Genomic DNA, 23,399 nt, shown 5'->3' on the forward strand with positions numbered 1-23,399 from the left:
CCTTTGAACACGCTGCCCCTTTCTGCCGGCAGCTGTCCCTCCCCCGGCCTCCGCCCCCGCGACCTCCGCGCCTGGCTCAGCGCTAGGCCCCGGGACAGCACGCTCTGATCAGTTCCGCATCCGATAAGTTTCTAATTTAAAGAGCTCTCCCTCCTCTCTGAGGGCCCTTTCACCGAAGCCCATCCCCTCTCCGGGGAGGGGGACTGCGAGAGGGGGTTGGAGGCCAGCCTCTGCCCAGCGGTCCGGTGTCCGGTCTGGGACGGGTCCTTGGGAGCCTCGCGGGGCGCGGAGGCGACGCGGCCGGCGCAGGAGCTGCAGCCCGCAACCCGTGGCCCTAGCCGCGCACCGAAGGTTGCGGAGCCCGCCTCCGAGGACAGCACGGTGCCCGGGCCACTGCCTTCTCATCGGCTCAGGAATGGAGAAGGGTTCGTCTAGAGACAACTCCTTTATTACTTCTGTTTCTCCTCTTTATTTAAAAAATGGTCTTTGAAAATTCGGCCTTCCCTCTGCAAAACTGGGTGCTTGGAGCCAAATTTCGTTTGTCAGCGGACTGGTAGGCCTTAAACACAGCCTGGCCTCCGCTCCCAAAGTGAAGTGCCTGGAAGCCCAAACGTGCTCAACCACTCCTGACAGCTAACGGGGCGGGGGTTATCTTTGCCCACTTAGCAGGCCAGAAATGGAGGCCTCTGGGGTCATGTAAATTATAAAAGCTGGTGGCTTCTTAAGTTGTCAACCTGTGGCGCCAATTGGTGCGTGAGACTTGGACTCCCCTGTACAATCCGGTAATGAAGACCTGTTCAAACCCTCCCTCCCACACTGACACACCACATTCCCCGAAGTGGACTGTAGAAGGTCGGTTTTTGTTTTTTTTTTTTGGGAGATGTGTATTTGAAAGATGTGGGTAATGGCCACCTTTCACTGTTCAATCTGAGTCTTCACTGGACACCTGTTGTAGAGTCTTGACCATGTCTGGGGCGAGAGTGGGGGAATGGGGTTCATTTGAGTTATCCCACTCCCAAGAATCGAGCGGGGTTTGGAGACTCAGCTCAGTGCCCAGAGGCGGGGCTGAGGGTGGGGGGACTGGGTCCGGCCCAGTGGCCCTGCAGGGAGCCGATGTGAGCGTCTGGACCAATCTGATTCGTCACTTGGTCAGGACCTCAGGCCAGAGACTACTGAGCCTGTGCATAGTCAGGGACCCCACCATTGGGTTCAGGGCTCAGAACTGATCTTTATCTTAGCTGGAGGATACTTTTTCCCCAGAGGCAGCTACAGCTTTGCGGAAGCTAGTTGGGTAAATGTTTAAAGTAATTTAGTGACAATAGTCACAGAAAGAGACTACGTTTCTCAACCAACACGTTTTTGGGTTTTTTTTCCCCCTCACTTTCGGAGAGCTGGGGAAGAATACGGGCGGTATTGCCCTCGGTTTCTCGGCAGGGAAACTGAGGCAGAGGACCAGTGCATACCATGGAGGGAAAGGGAGGTAGAGTCTCAGGCACACTGAAACAAACAGGCTTCCTGGACTGGTGCGCGAGGAAGTCCGCCCCGGCAATGGTGGTCACAGTCCGACCCTCTGGGCGCGAGGTGGGTCCGAGGTAGGAAGGAGGAGGGCGCAGGGTCGAGGCCCGTGGGCCCAACTTGAAAGGCCCCTTCTTTTTTCCCCCTCACCAGCTTTCCCGAGGGCCTTGGGTGTCAATGGTGTCGGGTCGCTCGCGCAGCCTCAGACAGACAACATTACTCTGTAATTACTCTCCCCATTTAAAGCCCATGCCGTTTAACTGGCCCCGAGTAATTAATGAAAGTTGGTGCGCGGGCCTCTGATTTACGGCTGCGAGTCAGCGCCGGGTCAGGCGAGCAGGTTCATTTCGGTCGCCCGCGCTGCCCAGTTTTGGGGGGAGAACAACTTTCTCCGCCGAGCGGTTGTCGGCTTTCATACTTGCGAGGTGTTCGGTGCAGAAGCGGCGGACACCGTGAAAGACAAGGGCGTAAATAAATTGGGAAATGGTGGGGAGGCCTGGGTTTTACTCGGGAAAGGACGGGGAGCCTGTCGCGAGGTCGCATTGGGCCCGGCTTCTCTCTGCAAGCCCTGGGGGCTGAGGCAGCGGGATCCGAATGAGGGGCTGGGCGCTCCTCGCCCGGGTTCTGGTTCAGACACACGGTCCCTGACGCCCCGCCGACACTGTTTCTCTCTCGGCCGCGCCCGCAGGATACAGCACGGTCACCTTCGACGGGACGCCCAGCTACGGTCACACGCCCTCGCACCACGCGGCACAGTTCCCCAATCACTCCTTCAAGCACGAGGATCCCATGGGCCAGCAGGGCTCGCTGGGTAAGAGGAGGGAATGATGTGGGGTCTTTCTCCCCTTCTTCCATGCTACCCCTCACTCCCCAGGAATTTCCAACCCACAGCAAATTGGGGAAGGGAGGAGAGGATAGCTAAAAGAATTTTAGAAATAATTAGCCTAATCTCACTCAAAAGAAAAGATTGTTTCCCCCCACCCCAAGTATGTTAACTCCGCTCAGCCGAGACCGCGAATGTCCAGAGGGTCTTTTCGGTGCTCTGTGCCGTGACTGCTAAGGGAATGTGAAGTGAGAGGCTTAGCTCGCTGTGACCTGTAGGCTGTCTCTCTGCACGCCCCGGCATCCAGGCCCTAGGGCCCCCAGTGCAGCCTGGGAGCCCAGCTCAGGACGCTCTGCCCCAGCCCTTGACCGCGGCCTCGCACCCCCTGCCCTTGGTGTGCTGCTCTCACCCCGCTCTCCTGGCTCTCTGCAGGTGAACAGCAGTACTCCGTGCCGCCCCCAGTCTACGGCTGCCACACGCCCACCGACAGCTGCACAGGCAGCCAGGCCCTGCTGCTGAGGACGCCCTACAGCAGGTAGGAAGGCGCTCGGCACCTCATCTAGGTCCTCGCGACCTCGGAGGGGGCGCTCGAGCCAGCGGGCACGGGAACGTCCGACGCGGGGCAGCCCGGATGCGGCCGTGCAGGGTCCTGGAGGCAAAGTACGCCTCTAGCCCACTCGTCTCCATAAAGCAAGTGAAAGCCTCTCTCCTGGCTCCTATTTGAAACAAGTAGCTTTCCCCGTCTCCCGGCGTTCTTACTTTGTGTGTGTACGTTGGTTTTTGGTTTTGGTCGCGCCGCGCGGTATGCGCGATCTGAGCTCCGCGACTAGGGCTCGAACCCGCGTCCCCTGCAGCGGAAGCGCGGAGTCTTAATCACTGGACCGCCAGGGAAGTCCCCCCCCCCACTGTGTTCTTATTTGGAATATAAATGAGGACGATTACTGTTTGGAGATGAAGAAGAAAGAGCGGCGCTTTAAGGAGTATTTTTTTTTAACATCTTTATTGGGGTATAATTGCTTTACAATGGTGTGTTAGTTTCTGATTTATAACAAAGTGAATCAGTTATACATATACATATGTTCCCATATCTCTTCCCTCTTGCGTCTCCCTCCCTCCCACCGTCCCTATCCCACCCCTCCAGGCGGTCACAAAGCACCGAGCCGATATTGAGGAGTATTTTTTAAAAGGGCTCTTTGCTGGGAGGACTTCAGCTTCCTAGGGATCAAAGATTAAACACGGGGTCCACTCCCACTCGTTTCTTCTCACTCCTCAAGCCTCTCCTCGCGCACTGGCCACACCCGCCAGCCTTCTCTGGGACGAATTCGAGGGCGCGTACACTCGAGCCACAGCCTTCTCCCCACCCCTGTCCCCCAGAGTCTCGGGCTGCAGCACCACTCTGTGGGCGTCGTCCCCAGCGCCCAGCTACCCCGGACTGTGTGCGGGACTGTGGTCGGGCGGCAGCGGTACCTGCGGGGAGACCGCTCCAGCCCGCGCCCGCCGTTCTTCCTGTTCCCGTGAGGCCGAAGACCAGCTTCTTTTACTTGCAGACTCTTTTCCAGCTCCTCGTGCCTTCTCTAGGTTCTTGCTCCACCCTCCACCTTCTCTCCCCCAAATTTACTCTTCAACTTTGGGTGAACTTGGCCGGCATCCCGCGTCACCGATAGGGTTGCCTAGTAACTATACCGGCTGGAGCTGGGCGGGATGGTGGGGCGGAGGGAGGGAAGTGGCAGATCGCGGCCTTGGATGCCGAGGATTGGGCGCGCATTACCTCATATTCCATCCCTACCCCCCACCCGGTGCTGCGGGGATCCTGATACCGACTGCCCCAGACTCATCTCCATCCTCCCTCCCCTCTGTTGGAAGACCCGGGACTGACGTCAAGGGAAGGAGGTAGTGAGGTAATAAAGGAAGGAAAAGCGTCTGCCCTGGGAGATTGGTGGAAGGAATGGCCGCGCCTGGGGGACCTGCAGCCCCACAGGTGGAGGAGGGGAAGGAATGTTCGCTCCTGAGCCCGCAGGCGGCTCATGCCAATGTTCCGACGTGTTTATGAAACCGAGCCTAGGACTGGTCTGATTCTCCCATCCCGGGGAGGGACAGGGTGGAGCCCGTCTACTTCTGTACGCCTACAGTACACAGATTTTGGAAACCTTTCCTTTTGATCGGGAAATCCGGCATATCTAATCTGATCTTGGATTCAAGATAACTTTTTTTCCTCCCTACTCCCCCCCCCGCCTTTTTTTTTTTTAATTTTAGAGAGAGGGGGGGGAAAGACATGCATTTTGCCCAGATAGAGGTATTGAATGGTCACACCTTCTCACCCTCCTTTTCTCCCTCTCTAGTTAGAACCCAGTTCTGTTCTTTGGCACCTCAGGCCCAGTGATCTGTCCCGAGCAGCCATCTTTGCACCAGCCCTTGGTGGGTCAACTCACTGGAATAGATACAGGATCTGAAATCTCTGTTGTGAACCCCCTCTCCAAGCAAAACTGAGATGGTAGGGTCATTGCCATCCTTTTTAAGGAGCTGCTCCTGCCTATTGCCAGAGTAGCATTGCTCTTATTCTAGCCATTGGGGGAACAGATGGAATGGTTCCCAGTGAGATGACCTTGACCCAGTCATTCTCCCTTGGCTCCTGGCTGACGCCTCACCCCAAGCAGAGAGGAAGACCTTGATGCTGGAATGGGTGCTATTTAGATGGGTCTGGCTACGTGCTTGGAGGTTGGGGACTGGGAGGCTTTGGAGTCTGGTTCAGGAGTGACACAGTTACACACATTCCTTACTCTCCCCTCTTCAAGCCTAGATCCACCCTGTGGGTCCCTAAGAAGGGACTGAACAGCCTAAAAATGAGTAGGGGATAAAGTGATCACGACTTCTGTCTTAGCAGCAGTTCTCCAAACTGAGTCCCTGTGATGGATTTTGACTTAGGGCTGAATGAGTGGTTGCTATGGAAGCAGGAAAAATCACTTGGATTGCATTTTATACATAAAAATTTCACATTTTCTAATCCATCTTCTAACTGGCCACTGTATAAAGCAATTTTGTCAGGTTCATCTTTCAGAGATATTTGCTTATCCCTTTCTTCTTTCTACATAATTGGAACTTCTTTGCTCATTTTTATATGAATGTCATAAAAATACCATTTTCTCTTGTTACAGGAAAATCTCTAAGTAATATCTCCTGAAACAAAATTTGTGACCCCGTAGGAAAAGTTTGCTTCCTTGAAGTTTGTGCTGAGTCTTTGAAGCTCCATCCACTCTAAATTGACAGCATTTCTAATCACTTTTCAAAGATCAGGTACTTGCCCTGCAGTAATGATGGATGGACATTTGTAGGGATGTTTTAAAATTGGATCTGCGCATCAACATTACTACCATTATGGTTATGTCATTTCCTTCTTCCCTACTCCTAAACATGTTTGAAGGATATTTAAATGCTTTTGTGAACACAGTGTTTGAAAAAGCATAGGAAGTACAACTAAACTTTAATCACTTAACGGCTAAACTTTTAGATTTTAGATATTCAGTGGTTCTTCTGATCCCTGGCTCTGTTCCCTTTTCTGTCTATACCTGGGACCTCCTGTGAAAGGCTTGCCTGTATTTTGTTTGACTTGTTGCACTTGACCCCCTAAGGCAGCCTGCCCAGCTTCTTTGCCCTGCCCGCTTCCAAAGCTTCTGTCTCCCCATTCTTGGATTTAGTCTCCCTTCCCACATGACCTAAAGGTAATGGTACATACACTGACATTAAATAAGCACTGCACAAAGTGAATTTGCTTTGAGGAAATTCTCAAAATTCTCTCCCTGTTCTGAGAGAACTGTAAAGTGATTCTCTCCTCTCTTTCAGGTTACAGATCGGAGGAGTTACAGCTATACACAGATGTGATTAGTAGTGAATAGAAAATGACACCCCACTCATCTTACGGGAAGTGTTAGGAGATAGTTTTCTCCATACTCTCTCCCCACCGTATTGAGAGTGGGTAGAATTTTGTCTAAAGAATTCTGGAACAGATTCCAGCCCTTCTGGAGCCCAGCACTCACAGCCCTTATTACGTAATCACTAGGCTTTACTGCATATTGTGTGCTGCTGGGCACTGCGCCGCGTGCTTCCCTCAGTTTACTCATTTAGTTCTTCTGATTACCTACGAGGTTGGTACGGTCATCCGCACTCTACTGAAGAGGAGGTAGGTTCAGAGACTCCAAGTAACCTGCTCAAGTTACACAGCGAGTGAGAATCAGAACCAAGATTTGATTCTTAGTCTCTCTGCCTTCAAAGCTCATGTGTGCTCTGAATCGCTGAGGGATTCCAAGCCACTCAGTGTCCTCCACCTGGAATATTCCCCTTCTACAGTCTGTGCCAGCACCTTTGCTAATACATAGTAAGAACAAATGCTTATATAAACCTACTACTTCCAGAAACCATTCTGAGCGCTTCGCAAGTATTGACTTATTTACATTTGATCTGAAACTCTTTGAGGTAGGCAATAGGTTATCACCCCCATTTGACAGAGGGGGAAACTGAAGCCCTTGGAGGTGAATTTGCCCAGCGTGACACAGTAAGGGACAGAGCAAGTGCGAGGCTCCAGAGTCCATCTTCCCACCCTCTGCACGCTGCTGCCCCTCCTGATGCTTAAGTGCCATTCCTTTCCAAACGTGGCATCTGCCTTAGGTCTTGCTAGAGGAAGGTCTTTATTCCTCACATTGGTGAAAGAAACCCCGTTATCCATTAGTTTTACCCATAGTTTTCAATTGAAATCGCTCAGTGGATCCGAGGCGGTATTTTCGTGGGTGAGTATTGTAGGAGCCAACTGGAACTTTCTCCTGAAGTCTTAACTCACGAAGCAGCTGTCTGTCAAGCTCCAGACTCCTCCAGCTTTCCCTTTACCACTCACTGGGCGTGAACTACTGAAGTTCAGTCCAGGCTCCTAAAGAAACAGGCAGAAGTGGCAGAGACCTTTCTCCCTTCCATCCAGACCCAGGGGGAGCGACAGCTTCCAGGGCCACCCTCGTCTGTGCTTGCTCAGAGGCAAGGTCCCAGGGAAGGAGGGACCCCACGCTACCCTGAGGGGAAAAAGTAGTGAAGTCCAACGACACTAAGCACAGTTTTCCCCTGATTTTGACCTAGAACAGGCAGCTAGCTGGGCCTTCCCTGCTCACTTCCCTTGAATCCTCTTCCACAAGTCCCCCTCTCTCCGTCAGCTTGCTGAGCTCCTTGGAGCCCACAGTCCCTGACCATGCCCATTTCACGGGTTGATTCTCACAGCTACTTTGAAAAGGAGTTCTGTGCCCTGTGTTTGAAAAATATTCCTCCATACACTTTTTTTTAGACATTCTAGTTTCCTTTTCTTTTTGCACTCTTATTAGGTTTACATATTCATTTTTAGCAACTGTGCTACTAATTTAAATGAGAATGCATGTTTCCTTTGGCCCCCTAGCAGGTAAAACTATTCCAATTCTGAAGCAGTCATTGCTAATTTGAATATTTTTAATTGAATGTTGACAATTCAATCCAATGATGAAGTTGGCAGTGGAGCCTGTTACCGGTAGACTGTCTTCCATGTGAGAGAAGCTTCCTTAGCAGCCATAGAGCTTCTGGGCAATCCGGTCAGTGGGAAGTACATGATCTACCATTTAGGTTAGCCTTCAATGTAGAATTAAATCAGAGGACATCTGTCACCGAAGAAATAAAATCATAATTAATAATGCCTCTTCCTACGTGTCATCTACAAACACTGTACATGGTGTCCAAGTTTCGTTTAAGACAATACTGATGTTTGTTTCCCATATAGGTAGGCATGAAGGCAGAAAGTCTGAAATGGTTTCCAGGGTGGTGGGCAGTGTTATCAAAGCCAAAGAAAGGCTTGAATTGGACTTGTCTCCAGGGAGCGGGAAAAATCTAGTTTCAATTATTCCTGCAACATTTGTGCTGACCAAGTGTTTATTAATAGAAGTGGAATCCCCTGTGGGTTTTTCTTTGGTTAACTGGTGAGCTAGAGAGAAATTACAATACCAAGAGATTGACTGTAAAATGATTATTCACCATGGCCTGCTGAGCAGAAATTTCTGAACAGGCAGCCTCCGTGGCGCCTTGGAGGGAAGAACGCAGGAAAGAGTCTGCGTGGAAGTTTGGCTGCAGCCTCTGTGCACGAGCGTTGGGTCGTCAGGTAGAGGCGTGGGGCAGAGCTATTACAGCAAACCCTGGAAACATCATGAATTCTGATCACAGATGCCAGTTACATGTGCCTTTTTCTTATTAGGAATTTTTTTCCTTGATCTCGGGAAATACTTTTCTTCTACCAAGATGCTGGTTTGCCAGCCAGCAACCATCTGGCAGAGGTAACTCCAGTCTTAATCAGGTTCAACAGTTCCATTCCAGTGGTAATAAGGACTTTTCTACTTTGTTCTGCTGGATATACTTAAACACACTTAAAGATGAAAATGTACTTGAATTACACATGCATTTGAAGAGTGGGGGAGTTCTGGTCCAGATAATAGCCGAGAGCTTTTCTCTTCCTTTCTTTTTGTGCAGAGGTCAAGAACTCAGTAATACTGCAGTCCAGGCCAAAGCAAACTCTATATGATCTACTACTGATTTCCTTTTAAGTTCCCCTTTTTGCTAGGACTGACTTCCTTTTATTTCACTCCAACTTGCATTAATCCCAGTTATAGAAGTTTCTTTCCTCTCTCCCTTGCTTCCAACTTCAAACATTTCTTACATAGGAAACCAGTGACTTTTTCTGTTTAAAGATCTACTTAAAAATATAAAAGACACCATGACTTTTGGAATATATTTTGGCAGCCAGCAATTTCAGAGTTCACTTCCAAACAGACAGAGTTAGATGGGGAGCAGAAATGCCTACATGACCACTGTGGCCACTGTGAGCCAAACCACCTGCTTATCTGATCTCCTCTGGGAATGAGGTGGTCGACACCTACAGTGGTTATTTAGTAATTAGATGCTTTATTTGCCAGGGGTCATATTTTCCTCTACTGGTGCTGCCTCTTTTCGTGGGTTTTCATGATGAGAGCTGGGTGTTGACCAACTGCCCAGAGAGATCATATTTTGAGCATGCTTGGGACCAGTCATTTTAGTTCAAATTCGCATTTTGTCCTCTCCCAGCAGCAGCTATTGTCATTACTGTCATTGTCATCCAGCTGAAAGATGGTGCCAGCCGAGCCGACTGACTGAGCCGCTGAGGAGTTGCAGCCAACAGAAGGCAGGGTGTGGTTAAGGCTGTGCTCTGATCCTATGGCCAGCCTCAGGAAACCTATCTGGTGGTGGTGGTTGTTTGTTTGGTTTTTGCTTGGGGATTTTCTGAAAGTCCTTCCCCACTGGCCCTTTCCACCTTCTCTCCCCTTATGAGGATTTGCAAGCTGAGCTATCAGGACCACTGAAATCGAAGTGAGGGTCCTACTGGGATCTTGGCACACTGTTCTTAATCAGGTGAAGAGGATGTGGTTGGGCACCACATCTCGGAGACAGAGAAGGTCATGATGTTCCCTTGAGTATGTTCTGTTTCACCTCCAGACTCCTGTTTGTATTATTATATTATTTTTACTATCATTTAAATGGTAGTGAGAGGACAAGGTTCAGAGGTCAAATAATGCCAGGAAGCCTTTAAAGGGGCCTAGCAGGGTAGAGGTGGGGGCATCAGGCAAGTCAGCACTAGGCACTTCTCTGAGCCCCCGTCCTCCTCCGATAAATGGGGATCATAATTACACCTGCCTCACAGAGTTGTTGTGAGGAGTATTGGTGATGTGTGAATGTACTATACAAAATCTGATGGATTAGAAAAAGTTAAAATATATTATCTGTATAGTCTTGAAAGAGCCAGTATTAGAGCTTCACAACATCCTGGTAAAGTTAGACTGATTGAGATTAATATTCCCATTTAACAGATGAGAAAACTGAGGTGCAGAGAGCTGAACTGATATGCTCGAGGTCGATAGAAACGTAATGCAAGTCATCTATGTAATTTGAAATTTTCTAATAGCCACATTAAAAAAAATAAGAAACAGGAAATTAATTTTTAAAATATTCTATCTAACCTCAAAAGCCCAAATCTTATTTCAACGTGTGGTACTCTCCATATTTCAAGCGCTCAATAGCCATGTCTGACTAGTGGCTACCATATTGGGCGGTGTGGTAGAGAGTATTTATCAAGCACCCACTAGGAAGATACATATATAAGACATAGATTCTGTATTTTAGAAGGTTTTCTTTCTGGGGGGCCAAGAAAATGTCCTTAAAATTATTTTCTCTTTAGGAATCTGCTGGACTATTCTTTAGGTCTGTGAGAAAATTCCTAAATCATAAAGTTAGATATTTGGGACTCATTGACCCATGTGTGTAAACTTCTGTCACTCATCTTGCTTCTCAGACCTCTTGAAAATTAAAGTGTTCTTAGTCTTATGCAAGGAGGAAATAATTTCAGAAAGATCCCACATCCCAATAGGACCTAGGAAAATTGTCAACTGGGGCTGAGTGATTTTAGTTGCTGAACAATTTTTTAAAAATCAGTGACAAAAATAGAGAGCTGCCTGGGGAATACAATGCCTGTTGGCTGAGATTAATGGCAAGATTAATAAATGGATTGCCTGATGAAAAGGCGCAGGAGAACAAAAACCAGTAGAGATTGTGGAGGAGGCCGCTTATTAATGAACTGTCAGCCCAAAGAAAGTTCAAGAAACTCTCCCATGTTAAATGCAGCAGGCTGGCACTTCTAATAAAAATTGGGGTCCTTCAGGAATTAATTACACTGGCCTTACAGCAAGAATTCGTGGAATTGCGAAACGTAGTGGCACAGACCAGCACCGGCCGCTGCTGTGAACAGGGAAGCTGCAGGAGAAACTAATCATTTTTTTTTTCATTGATATGTAGGATATTGTGGTAGCATAATAGCCAGTCAGACACAGGGATGAATGATGGGGTCCAGATATGCACTGACTAATGAAACTACACGTACTTCGAGTTTGAAGTCACTTCACATTTCATACGTAAAATTCCCTCCTGGAATCTGATTTCCTCCTTATCCTGTGTACCCACCACTAAGGAGTTCCAAATAATTTTCAGTGATTATATGAGAGGCAGATGGACTCCACCATGATTTATCAAGCTATGCTGAGAGAGAGCATGGTGTTCATTTATTCCAAGGGATAAATACTGTAATTTCCCTCACCCCTCCACAAGTCCCCAGTTTGGCTGGCCTTACAAAACCTTCTCTTAATTAAACTTTGGTGTTACCTCTGCCCGATGGATGAAGCAGTCCAAAGGAATGCCGTGACAAGGTGGATGTTGTCCAGAATTTGCAGTCTGGTATCATACATTACATACTGAAAGCTTCTTACCTTCTTTCCCTTCTGCCATGAAGGTGGAGTGGAAATGTTCTTCTGTAATGTGTTTAGACCAAGCGTTCCCAGACAAACCATTAATCTCTTGGGTCTCAAATTTCATAATTAACCATTTCAGTTCAGAACTACATTTATTCCTAGTTGAGCTTGGTTACTTAGGAGATTTCTGGTAATTGAGTTGTGTGCTAGTTTTTTAGGAAGGAGATAAATATAAAATTAATAAATTAATAAACATAAAAGGACATAATAAAGATGTTCATGAGTTGTGCATGCGGGATACTTTGAGAAGGGTGTTGTTTTGGGAAATAGATGTGATAGCTCTTCTATAATGCATTTAGAGATGTGTTTTAAAGCATATGTAATAATGATATTTTTAAGAGTTGTGTGTGCAAAAAAAAAGGGAGAGAAAAACTTTTGGTTGGTTTATATGGTGGGATATTTTTCCTTTGGGGTCTTAATGTAAATGGTCAGCCATTGTTTTCCCTCATATAATCTAGAACTGAGTTGGGGGCTTTAAAAAAACACTCCGTGACTATACAATTTATAGAGAATGATTCCTTCAGTTGTATCTAGAGTTTATCATCCTCTTTCTTTCGCTTGTCACATCCTTGAGTATTAGACCATCCATCACCCATCACTCTTTGACTTTTCAGGCCCTCATAATCCACATGATACTTATCCTTTTGATTAAAACAACTTAATGGCCTTTTCACGAATAATTAATCTGCTGTCTTTTTACTTTCAGCTCCAGGCTTTTAACTTTAATGTTGAGCTATCCAGCCTGTGTTGCCTTTCAAAGTTTCACTCCCTTCAGCCTCTTCCCTTCAGAGGTTTAATACCTCTTTAGAAACTTCAGTGTTTGCTCTACTAAGGTTTTTTAAAGGCTTCCAAATTATTCTCACATCCTTTCTGCTGTGTGTGAAGTGAATGACGTGCAGAGATCAGTGGGATGAAATGAAAATCATTTCAGACTCCTGAATTCTGTCATTCTGGAAAGTGTGGAGGCTTTCATTGTAAAGAAAAGTTAAAAGTGGATTGCTTTTTGGAGAAACAGTTGCAAGTGTATGTGTCTTTTGTATTATGCATTTCTAACTCTGAATGTTTTTCTCTAACAGTGACAATTTATACCAAATGACCTCCCAACTTGAATGCATGACCTGGAATCAGATGAACTTAGGAGCCACATTAAAGGGGTAAGGTCTTCTCTACTCCATTTCCCTTAAACGGTAACTTACACTTGTTTGAACCATTTTAAAGGTCCTTATACCATATGAAGAGAGTACAGTTTTAGAAGAATAGGCATGGCCGTCTGTAGAATTAAGATGCTTTCCTCCCTCTCCCAGTTGGTCAGTGGTGTTCAGTATTAAATTTTTAGGAATATAAACAGGGGATGTTCTTGTCTAGAACAAGGGGGTTGAGAATACTGGGGAAATTTAATATGGCCTTTCCTTATTGAATGTTTTAGAGTTCTTCGAACTTTTGTCCATTCAAGCTTGTTTAATGTTTGTGTTTTGCTAGTGATATCACAGAGCTTAATCATTACATTATCTTATCAAGAAATGCTTAGAGTTTACAAAGTCCAGGATCCAAACTTCTATTTGAGTGAAGATGATTTGGACCATCCAAAGTCAGATGTGTTCACACCTGGTTGCCTGAACAGGCTTTTATCACACTTGATACACAACCAGAATAGGGAGAACATAGCAATCAAACATAGGTAGGGGCAATGCTTTGCACCTGGAACTGAAAAAACAAAGCAGGTGGGACTTGCTTTAAACCGTAAAAGAACTCACTTTTAGTTTCGAATCTGAGTTGGTGGGCAGTAGGATGTGACAGTCATGAAGCATCTGTGGTGTATCAGGTACTCGTCTAGGTCACCTCATCTAATCTTCCTGATGGCATTATGGTGCCTAGGGACTGTTATCCTGTTTTCCAAATAAGTCAGTCAAGCTCAGAGAATTAAGTAACTTCCCAGGTTCACATCATACTATGTGGTAGAGCTGGGATTCCAAGTCCAGATCTGATTCCAAAGCAAAGGCTCTTTCCAGCCTCCCTGTGATGCCTTCCACACCCCCACTCTATCAGCCCCAGTGGGATCGAGTCCTCAGTTCAGCACTCTTGACTAGACAGCTGGCTTTACATCTCTGTGTATTTAGTGGCTTCTCATTGGACTGTGGGATCTGGGGGGCTTGCTAGAGCCACGCATGCTCCAGTCCCCATTCCCCACCTCTTCTTCTCTTCTAGAGTTGCTGCTGGGAGCTCCAGCTCAGTGAAATGGACAGAAGGGCAGAGCAAGTGAGTGGACAATGCGATGATGGCAAAGCAAATGACATAGGCCTTGTTGACTGGCACCTGGGGTGATGCAGGAGTTAGGACTGATGATGGGTAATCAGGGTAGCAGTTGGTGCACAGGGATGGGAAGGATCTATTCATTTTTTCCCTCTGTCTCTCTATGCCTGCTCTTATTTATTGTAGATATACTGTGGGTAAAAATGGAGGTGGTGACATTTCTCATCAACATACTCCTGAAAAAAAATTTTACAAATGATGCTGTAGCAACCCTGCTCATTTCCTGGTGAACGTTTCAAAAAAATATTAAATTTGTGGCATTACACGTATTCCTGTTAGATCGGTCAAATCTTTCAGCCATACTTAACTTGCCTTTTCTCTATTTACCTTTAAATCTCTCAGGGAGAACTTAATTTTTACCCCAAGTCTATGGCCAGACTTTCTGCAAAAACTTTTTAAAATTCCTAAACATCTGTGTTTTCCCCAGCCTTAGAGCCTGCACCCTAGGACATTTCTGTAACTGTTTCTTTTGATTTTATTTTCTCTGCTTGAACACCAAAACCAGCCTCCTTCTTCTCATCTTTCTTTTGTTGGTTCAGTCCTGTTTGTTGGATCATCCATCAGTGATTAGTGAAGTTGTTTTTCATCTTCTTAGACTCACTATTAGATCCTTCTTTCCACCCCCAGCCCCCAATTTTTCTATTTTAACCAAATCTCCACTTCGTCTCTCTAGACCCAAAAGTAAAAAAGCCTGCTATGGACTTGGATTTTTTTCTCTCCCCACTTCCATCCAAGGGACTGCTGACAGTTTTAGGACTGTATCTTTACAACTACTCAAAACTTGTCCTATGTTTCGTGGTCCCAGCCTTTCTTTCTGGATCCCTTGCTTTTCTTCTCTCTACTGTAATCAGAATTCAGTAACTCTCCCCAAACTACATGCCAAGAATAGATAGAACATGATTGTGAAGTGAGCGGTGTGTTTTCAGTTTTTTAAATTTCTTCGTGCTGGAGTACAGGGTTAGTTTATTTGCTTAATTACAAAAATTACATATAAGGAATCTTGGCATGTATTTGAATCTGGGTCTTTCCATAGGTGAGATAATTTTGGTACCTTTTAAGATCTTTAGACACATGATATTAGTCACTTGCTAGGGAGTCAGAAGCTATATTATAAAGATGAAGCACAAAATGCAAATAATTTGTTCAATCCTGTGTAAGAAACAAAAACTAGAAGTGTTTTCATTGATCTGGTGCTTACATTTTGGAAAAAGATTCCTGAAATTAAGATGTATTTCTTGAATACTCTATTCAGAGAGTTGTATAAAAAGCATCAAGGACTCCTCCAGTAGATAGTCCTATAGAAGAGTAACTCTTTGGAGAGCAAAACATTACAATTGTCTAATTTCCTAATATCTTCTCTCACACTGTGTTTTTCTCTCTTTTGTAAGTCAACTAAATGTTTGCTTCCGAGTGTGAGCTGGACATTTACCTGAAGATGGATGTTAACATTATTGGGCAGGGTGTGAAGGGCTTTATATACCTCTCCTCTTTTGATCTCACAACAATCCTAGGGTATTATGTTCACACCCATCTTTCACAAGAGGAGGCTGAGAGGTTAAGCCACCTAACCAAGTTCACTTAGCAAGTAAGGGTCAGAGGCACGTTGGAACCCACTTCTGTCTGACTCCAGTATCTGGGCCCTAGATTAGAGTTTCTTAAACTTTCTAGACTGTGACCACAGTTAGAAATACCTTTTACACTGAGATCAGATGTACACACACACATAGAAGTTTTCACAAAACAATACTTACTACATGCTGTGCATACTGATGCTTTCTACTTTATTCCATATCATTTAAAAAAATGCTGGTTGAGATGTGTAGATTGATTTTACAGCTCACTAATACATCATTACCCACAGTTTGCCTCTCCTAGCCCTAAAAATAGCAACTCCTTAGCTCTTTCCTCCAAGCCCATGAACAGCTGAGAACTGGATTCAATTGAAGCTGATATCCCAGTAGAAAGTGGTTTTTCCCCAGGGGGTACATAATCTGGGTAGGTATCTTTATTCTCTGTACCAAATTTGCTTTCCTTTGCCATGGTATGAAAATGCTGTTAATACGGAAAATACATTTGCGAAAAGATATTCCATGAAGAAAGACAAAGAGAAATAACTGTGTTTTTGCATGTATCTGTTACTAGTGTCTGGACACTATCTGAAATCAGTAGTAAGAAAAATCATGGTGACAAGGTAGATCTGTAACATGAATACTGGAGGTTTGAGTCATGTTTTGGAGAAAAAGGATATAGTTTCTAAATCACTCATAAAAAAGAGGCATTATAACGTTTTTATTAAAAGATCATGTGCCTCCCACTAACGCCCACTAAATATTTGTTCACGTCGTCTTTCCTTGAGAATTTTACTTTTTAAAAAAACAGTGAGCTTGTTTCCTTGCTTAAGCAAGTCCACAGAGACATCTTTCATTAGATGTTGGGGAGCAGTGTTATTATACTGGTTGGGGATAGGATTGTAGGGGGGACATGGGCAAGACGAGATGAAAACATGAAACGGGGTGGCGAGGAGGGAATCTTACCCCTGATTTACTCCTCTCTCCTCCTCCCTTTACTCATTTTCTAATCTCTGCGTGCCCATAGGGATCAGAGCTACTTTTATGACCTCAAATGGGAGAATATTGTGTTTCAATTTAAGTCAAAGAGAAGGTACTTTATGAAGCCACTTTCTTAACTCTGACCCTTTTCCTTACCAACAAATGAAATTATATTTTCTAAGTGGGTCATTGGGAGAAAAAATTGCAGGGGAATCTTTCTAAGCACTAGTCCACCCTTATGAATAATTCTGTGTACGGTGCCTCGCATTGCTGTCTGCTTTGTATTTCTTTAGAATCATTTTCTGTGTGTTCCTAACGCCTGCTGATTTCCTAACGCTGCTCCCAAGCCCGGCTACTCTGTCAGCCTCTGTTTTGTCTCTTCTGAAGAAAATATCCTGCAAAATGGAGAAACACATCAACCTTGACTGCGGTCCAGGTTATTAAAACAAGGAAGAAGTTATTCTCTGGGGACTTGGGTAGGGGGAGTGGGAAATCGAACACAATAGAAATGTGAAAGGAGTGCTGAGCAAAATGAATGTCCCTTTGCTGGTCCAAGAAGTTCAGACCATTGGGAACACACAGTATTTGACCTGTGGATGCTTGAAAGGAAAAACGAAAGACTCAGGTTGAGTGATGTATGGTGAAAACAAAGCTGCGTGTTTTGGTAGGGCCAAGGCTGTCGAATCTGGAGAAAATCCCCACTAGACATGGCCTCATCCCTGAGAACCTGTGCCAGAAGCGATAGCTGGAGTTCCAATACACAGCCCAGCACCTTTCCTCTCCAGCTAGTGAACAGAAGGTATTCGTCCAAGAGATTTACTTCTTGAAAATGGATAGCTTGCTTTTCAGGGGCTCCTGGAGCTTGTGATGCAAACACAAAGGTAGAGAGAGGCAGCTCTGGGAATATACCAGCATTCCTGAGGGTACTCCTCCACTCCCAGGATGAAGCTGTTAATTTCTTCTTTTATATGGTTACATTTATGCATTTCAACTGTGTTGGACTTGGCTAGAGTCTGTTAGCCATACTTACGAGAACAAAGCAGGGGACTCTCCTGGGTTTGCAGGATAAAGATGGGGACTGTGATTTAGAGCTGTCTGCCCTGTACCTCTCAACGTGGACTAATTCAGCAGTTTCTTTGCCACTTCCCTGCTGCTACTTTCCCCTCCCTAGCTTTTTGTCTTTCCCCTTCTTTTCTCTTTGGGCTTATATTCAATTCATGTATTTAATTTTTTTATGATGTAAGTAATATGTATAAATTATAGAACAGTTAGAAAATACAACTTTATAGGAAAGGAAATTAACACTCCCCCCACTAGCCCAGATGAAACTACTATTACTATTATGCTGCATACACTTTCAGACCTTTTTCCATGCATAGGTATACATTTGTGTCCTTTTCTTTTTTATAACAAATGATTGGCTTCGGCTTAGATCTAATTCAGCACATGCACTTCTATAGGCCATTGCAGAGTTCTGTGTTTCGACCTTCATGGGAGTGTTTTTGAAAATATTCTCAACCTCTTAAAAATACTTCACTTTAAAAAGTATTTTGGGCTTTATAGACTTACCGTCTCCACACTGTGTTTCTAACTGTTCTGTTGTAAAGCAAGGAATTAGTTTTATCTCATAAACGGGAGGATGAATAACAGGTTTGTTCAGGTCAGGAGAAGAAAGAAGCCAAGCAGGAAAGATAGCAAAGGAAGGTGGTGATGAAGGGGGTCAAGCTGGGAATGAGGATCCTGGTGGATTCGGTGCAGGGAGGGGTTAATGAGGGCTCCAGTCTGTTGATAAAGGGGTGTGTGTGTATGTGTGTGTGTGTGTGTGTGTGTGTGTGTGTGTGTGTGTGTGTGTTTTGGAGGGCGAGAAGGTATATCAGATGAGTGGAGGATCTCTTTCATGACCTCAAGGTGCCTTTTGGACCTCTCATGTCTGTGATCCCATCCTAGGCCCTTCTGAGACCCTCTGCTCACCATTTATCCTTCTCCCTGTCATCTAGCCAAGGAAAAAAATCATAACCTCTAGCTAGAAAGACGTCAATAGAGAAGCTGCACTCATAAAAAGTCATCCAAATAAATGCATCTCTGGAATGAGGGGTTACTGCTTATTTTTAGTAGGGTTTTTTTCCCTCTTAAAAGTGAACAATTTCATTTATTCTAGTTTTATTTCTAGCTCTTCATTTTAAAAGCAAAGCCACAGATGTAGTGTTCTTAAGGCTAAGATAGTGACTTTATCAAAATGAAAACAACTTTTTTCCCCTTGATTATAAAAGTAACACAGGCTTATTATATATTGAAAAAATTCAGACAGTACCAAAACTTTATAAAGGAAAAAAAGAAAAGTCATCTGTTATCTCACCACACAGAGATAACTAGTTTTTAAATGTATCGGGGTATATTTGTATCTGCAGAGAAGAAATTCTGGAAACAGTTACTGAACTATTAACTGTAGTTGCCTCTGAAAAGATTAGAGGGAAAGGGCAAAAGCCTAATAGAGATGGGTTTAAGAGATCATAGGAGGAGATAAGCTGGAGACATTGTATTAAGTTAACACACTTCCATGGAGTTTTGCAGCAAAAGGGAGCAAAGAAGTGGGGTTCTAGCTCAATGGGGAAAGAGGGTCAGGAGAAGGTGGTTTTTTATTGCTTTGATTTATTTATATTTAGATGGAAGTACCTGCATGTTTGCTGTTGAGAATGTTCAACAGAGGGGAAAAAATTAATGATGGGAGGGGATAGAATTGCTGGAACAGGGTCCTTGAGAGAGAAGAGGCTCCGTGGGCAACTGGGGTTGGTTAGCTAGGAGCTGGGATAGTTCATCTATTAGTAAATTGGTTTACAAGAGATCTTTGTTTCTAAGGATATTAACCCTTTGCTTGTCATATGTACTGCAAATGTTTTATCTGGTTTGTATTTTAACTATTAATGTTATTTTTTCTGTCAGAAATTTTTATTTTCATAGTAAAAATTATCAGTTTATGTTTCATAGTTACAAGTTTTTGGCTTTTATATAGAAAAGATTTCTCCAATCCCATTTTTTAAAAAAATTTTATTTTTGGCTGCGTTGGGTCTTCGTTAGTGCGTGCATGCTTTCTCTAGTTGCAGCGAGCGAGGGCTACTCTTCGTTGTGGTGCGCGGTCTTCTCATTGCGGTGGCTTCTCTTGTTGTGGAGCATAGGCTCTACGCACGCGGGTTTCAGTAGTTGTGGCACACAGGCTCAGTAGTTGTGGCTCGCGGGCTCAGTAGTTGTGGCTCAGGGGCTCTAGAGGGCAGACTTAGTAGTTGTGGTGCATGGGCTTCATTGCTCCGCGGCATGTGGGATCTTCCCGGACCAGGGATGGAATCCATGTCCCCTGCATTGGCAGGTGGATTCTTAACCACTGCACCACCAGGGGAGTCCCCTCATTTTTAAAACATTTACTTATTGTATTTTGGTATATTTTTTGATTGACTTCTTAACACTTAAACATTTAATTTATTCTGAATTTATTTTGCAATTGGATTCCACCTTGATTTGTTTCTAGATGACTAGCCAGTATCCCCAAACTGCTTTGAATAATCCATCCTTTTCTCATTAACTTCGTATATTACCTTTATCAATTCTTGAATCCTATCAGATTCCTTGGATCCATTTCTAGACTCGTTATTCTCTTCTTTTGATCAGTCTGGCTCTTTTTGTCAAGCATCAGACTGTTTTCTTTGCTATAATTTTATAGTCTGTTTAAATACCTGATAGGAAATTTCCCTAGCATTGTATTTCTTTTTTCAACCTATTTCTGGCTATTATCTCTTGTTTATTCTTCAAGATGAACTTTAGATTCATTTTGTTAATTTCAAAGAAAGTCTTTATCAATATTGGTTCATTAATTGTGACAAATACACCATACTAATGTGAGATGTTAAGAATAGAGGAAACAGGGCTTCCCTGGTGACAGCAGTGGTTGAGAGTCTGCCTGCCGATGCAGGGGACACGGGTTTGTGTCCCGGTCTGGGAGGATCCCACATGTCGCGGAGTGGCTGGGCCCGTGAGCCATGGCCGCTGAGTCTGCGCGTCCGGAGCCTGTGCTCCGCAACGGGAGAGGCCACGGCAGTGAGAGGCCCGCATACCGCAAAAAAAAAAAAAAAAAAAAAAGAATAGAGGAAACAGTGCAGAGTACATGACAGCTGTCTATATTATCTTTAGAAATAAAGACCCATTCTAAAGTAACAAGTTTATTTTTTAAAACTCTTAATTGGAATTTTGAATGAATTGCATCAGGTTTAAAAATTAATTTTGGAGAATTTTGACCTTTAAAAAATTGCTAGTCCTTTCTTCAAGAACATGAATGGCATTTCTCAACTCTTTTTCAAGTCTTGTATGTCAGATGTCTCTATTTTGAATTTCTCCTTTTCCGGAATTTTAACAGTAATGCCTCTGGCTTCATAAATCTCTTTGAGAATGCCTGTGATTCCTGTGAATGTATTACAAGGTATTTCTTTTGTTTCTTCACCTTGAAATACTTTGTTGTGTTACTAATGTCAGCTGAAAGGTTGTGCCTTTGGTAGAGATGATTATGCACGTGCCCTTCACATGTACAAACCTCCATTTCAACTGAAGAAGCAGAGAAGGGCTTAGTCTTAAGAGCACTGTGCTTGATTCTGGGGTTTTAGGGAGCACTTTTTTTTTTTTTTTAAGTAATTGAGAATGGTTGAGTAAAATTTTTCAGATTTAGGAGTGTGTGAGCAAGCTGGGTGGGAGCCTTTGAGAACCCAGGCTGAAAAGATCCTGCTCATTTTCCCTGTGTAGAATTTGTCTATCATGAATTTGGGACAGCTGTTCTTGGGGTGAATCTAGCAGCAGCCCCTCTGGCCATAGAGCCAAAGCATTGATATTATAGAACCCAGTGAGTTAGATGAAACTGGGATTCTGATGAAGTAGCACTTCAATACCAGATGCATGTAAGGGGAGATCCAGATATTTCATATGGTCTGATGAGGTGATCTATGAGGACGTGCGTTCCTATGTTTGTATGTGTTGAAGTAGGAAGGAAAGTCATGCCTAAAAATATTCTTCCCAGCAGTAGGAGCCAGTAAATAGTGTGGAGTTTTATTTTTGGAGGGGAGCTGTATTCTCCCCAAACTGTTATGGGAAACTAGATTTAAAATAGCTTCTAGCTCTGCTCTGAGTGTGAAATAAGAGAAAAAAGTCAGTTGGAGGAGGTTTGTGTACCATTTCAAGTGGTGAGGAAAGCTTGATGGTTCATAATGGCTGATTTATACAAGCGTTGTTGTCAGGTTATTAACCACTCAGCCTGTATTCCCTATTAAATGGTGGCTAATGACTAGGCTGCATGGAAGTGAAAACATATGAGCTGTGACCATAAAGAAACTTTCAAAAGAGGAATACAAACAAGTTTTAGCAATAATAGCTAGCATGGTTGGAACAAGTGAGCATCTTCCAAAAGGTAATATATATTTTTAAATGAATACATTAATTTTTATTTTTTACCTTTTTCTTGATGTCATTTCACAGAGTTTTGTGTCTATCATGAAATGTGGATGGAGGGCTATTTTTATTTTTATTTATTTACTTTTTTAACTTTTAATTTTTATTGGAGTATAGCCAATTAACAATGTTGTGATAGTTTCAGGTGCACAGCAAAGGGACTCAGCCATGCATATGCATGTGTCCATTCTCCCCCAGACTCCCCTCCCATCCAGGCTGCCACCTAACATTGAGCAGAGTACCCAACAGGTAATACTTTGAAGGGACCTTTTGCAGTACTCACTTATAGGTATTGTGTTTTGATATATTTGCTGAAAAATAAATCCAATTGCTTCTAGATAACTGTTAGATTATGTATTATCAGGACTTTTTCTACAGCAAGTGGCAGAACCCTAGTTGTAACTGGCAAAGGTCAAAGAGGGAATTTAAATTTAGCGGCTTATTGTATTGTGTTTTAAAACCCCATGTGTGGATTCAGGGGCTGAGACAGTGTCTTTAGAACACGATTTCATTGTCCCTTGTCTTTGCTCTCCTCTGTGCTGGCTGTCCTCTCAGACAGGCTCTCTTCACTGTGGCAAAAATAGCTATTTTTTGGCACCTACAGCTTCACAAGAAGACTGCCTCCCTATTGGTTCTTCTCCACCAAAAGACCCAGGGAAGCCTCTGATTGGCCTGGATTGGGTAGCTAGAGAATGCAGTGGTCTGATTGGCCAGGCCATAGGCATGTACTCACCCTTGGAGCCTGAGGGTGGGATTAGAGAGAGGTGGTTCCCTGAAAGGAGAAGAGGCTGTGTTACCAGAGGATGGTGAGCAAAAAGAAAAAAAGATACTCAATAGAGAATTTAAAAAGTCAGAGTTAGTGAAAGTGGGGTGAGTCCTCTTCCCCTCCAGATATGATGTGGAGCTGGATGTTGCAGGATGTACAAGACCTGGATAGAAAATAAATGAAGGATGGAGTGGGCGGGAGGAGCCTTCTTTCTAATGCTCATGGGAAAGTGTTCATTAAAAAGTACAATAGTTAGAATTATTACCATAGTATAATTTTTAATGAGAAGTGACATAAAATATATTTAAATTAAAAGTAAAAAACGTGTCTTTTTCTTGAGTTCTGAACTGAAATGAAACACCTGAGGGCAGGAGGAAAGTAAATATTTCAAGTAAAAATATGGCTGATTGTTTTCTGTAGACTACTGAGGAAATTTTATACTCATAAGCTATCAGATTACAGATATTACTTGTGTTTTTTTTAAACTCAGTCAAATTTAACTTGGTCGTTTCATTTTTAGATTCTACTTTCTATGCTGGATTAGTAAAAGAAACTGCATCTTTCAGCCTTTCCCT

The 23,399-nt window shown here is 44.2% G+C and overlaps 1 protein-coding gene across 2 annotated transcripts in view; it reads left to right on the forward strand.

Moving 5' to 3' along the window:
- The first annotated feature begins 415 nt into the window (after positions 1–415).
- The window catches only part of WT1 (WT1 transcription factor), a 43,335-nt gene continuing 20,351 nt past the window's right edge, over positions 416–23,399 (forward strand). Inside the window, exons 1-5 of one of the 2 annotated variants that reach the window (XM_060157733.1) lie at positions 416–425; positions 2,204–2,326; positions 2,771–2,873; positions 12,795–12,872; positions 13,924–13,974. In XM_060157733.1, the coding sequence (XP_060013716.1) occupies positions 416–425; positions 2,204–2,326; positions 2,771–2,873; positions 12,795–12,872; positions 13,924–13,974 (365 nt within the window). The remainder of the gene's footprint in view (positions 426–2,203; positions 2,327–2,770; positions 2,874–12,794; positions 12,873–13,923; positions 13,975–23,399) is intronic. The other variant, XM_060157734.1, reaches the window with a different exon arrangement.

This window comes from Lagenorhynchus albirostris, chromosome 9 (assembly GCF_949774975.1).
Source record: "Lagenorhynchus albirostris chromosome 9, mLagAlb1.1, whole genome shotgun sequence".
Taxonomy (NCBI): domain Eukaryota; kingdom Metazoa; phylum Chordata; class Mammalia; order Artiodactyla; family Delphinidae; genus Lagenorhynchus; species Lagenorhynchus albirostris.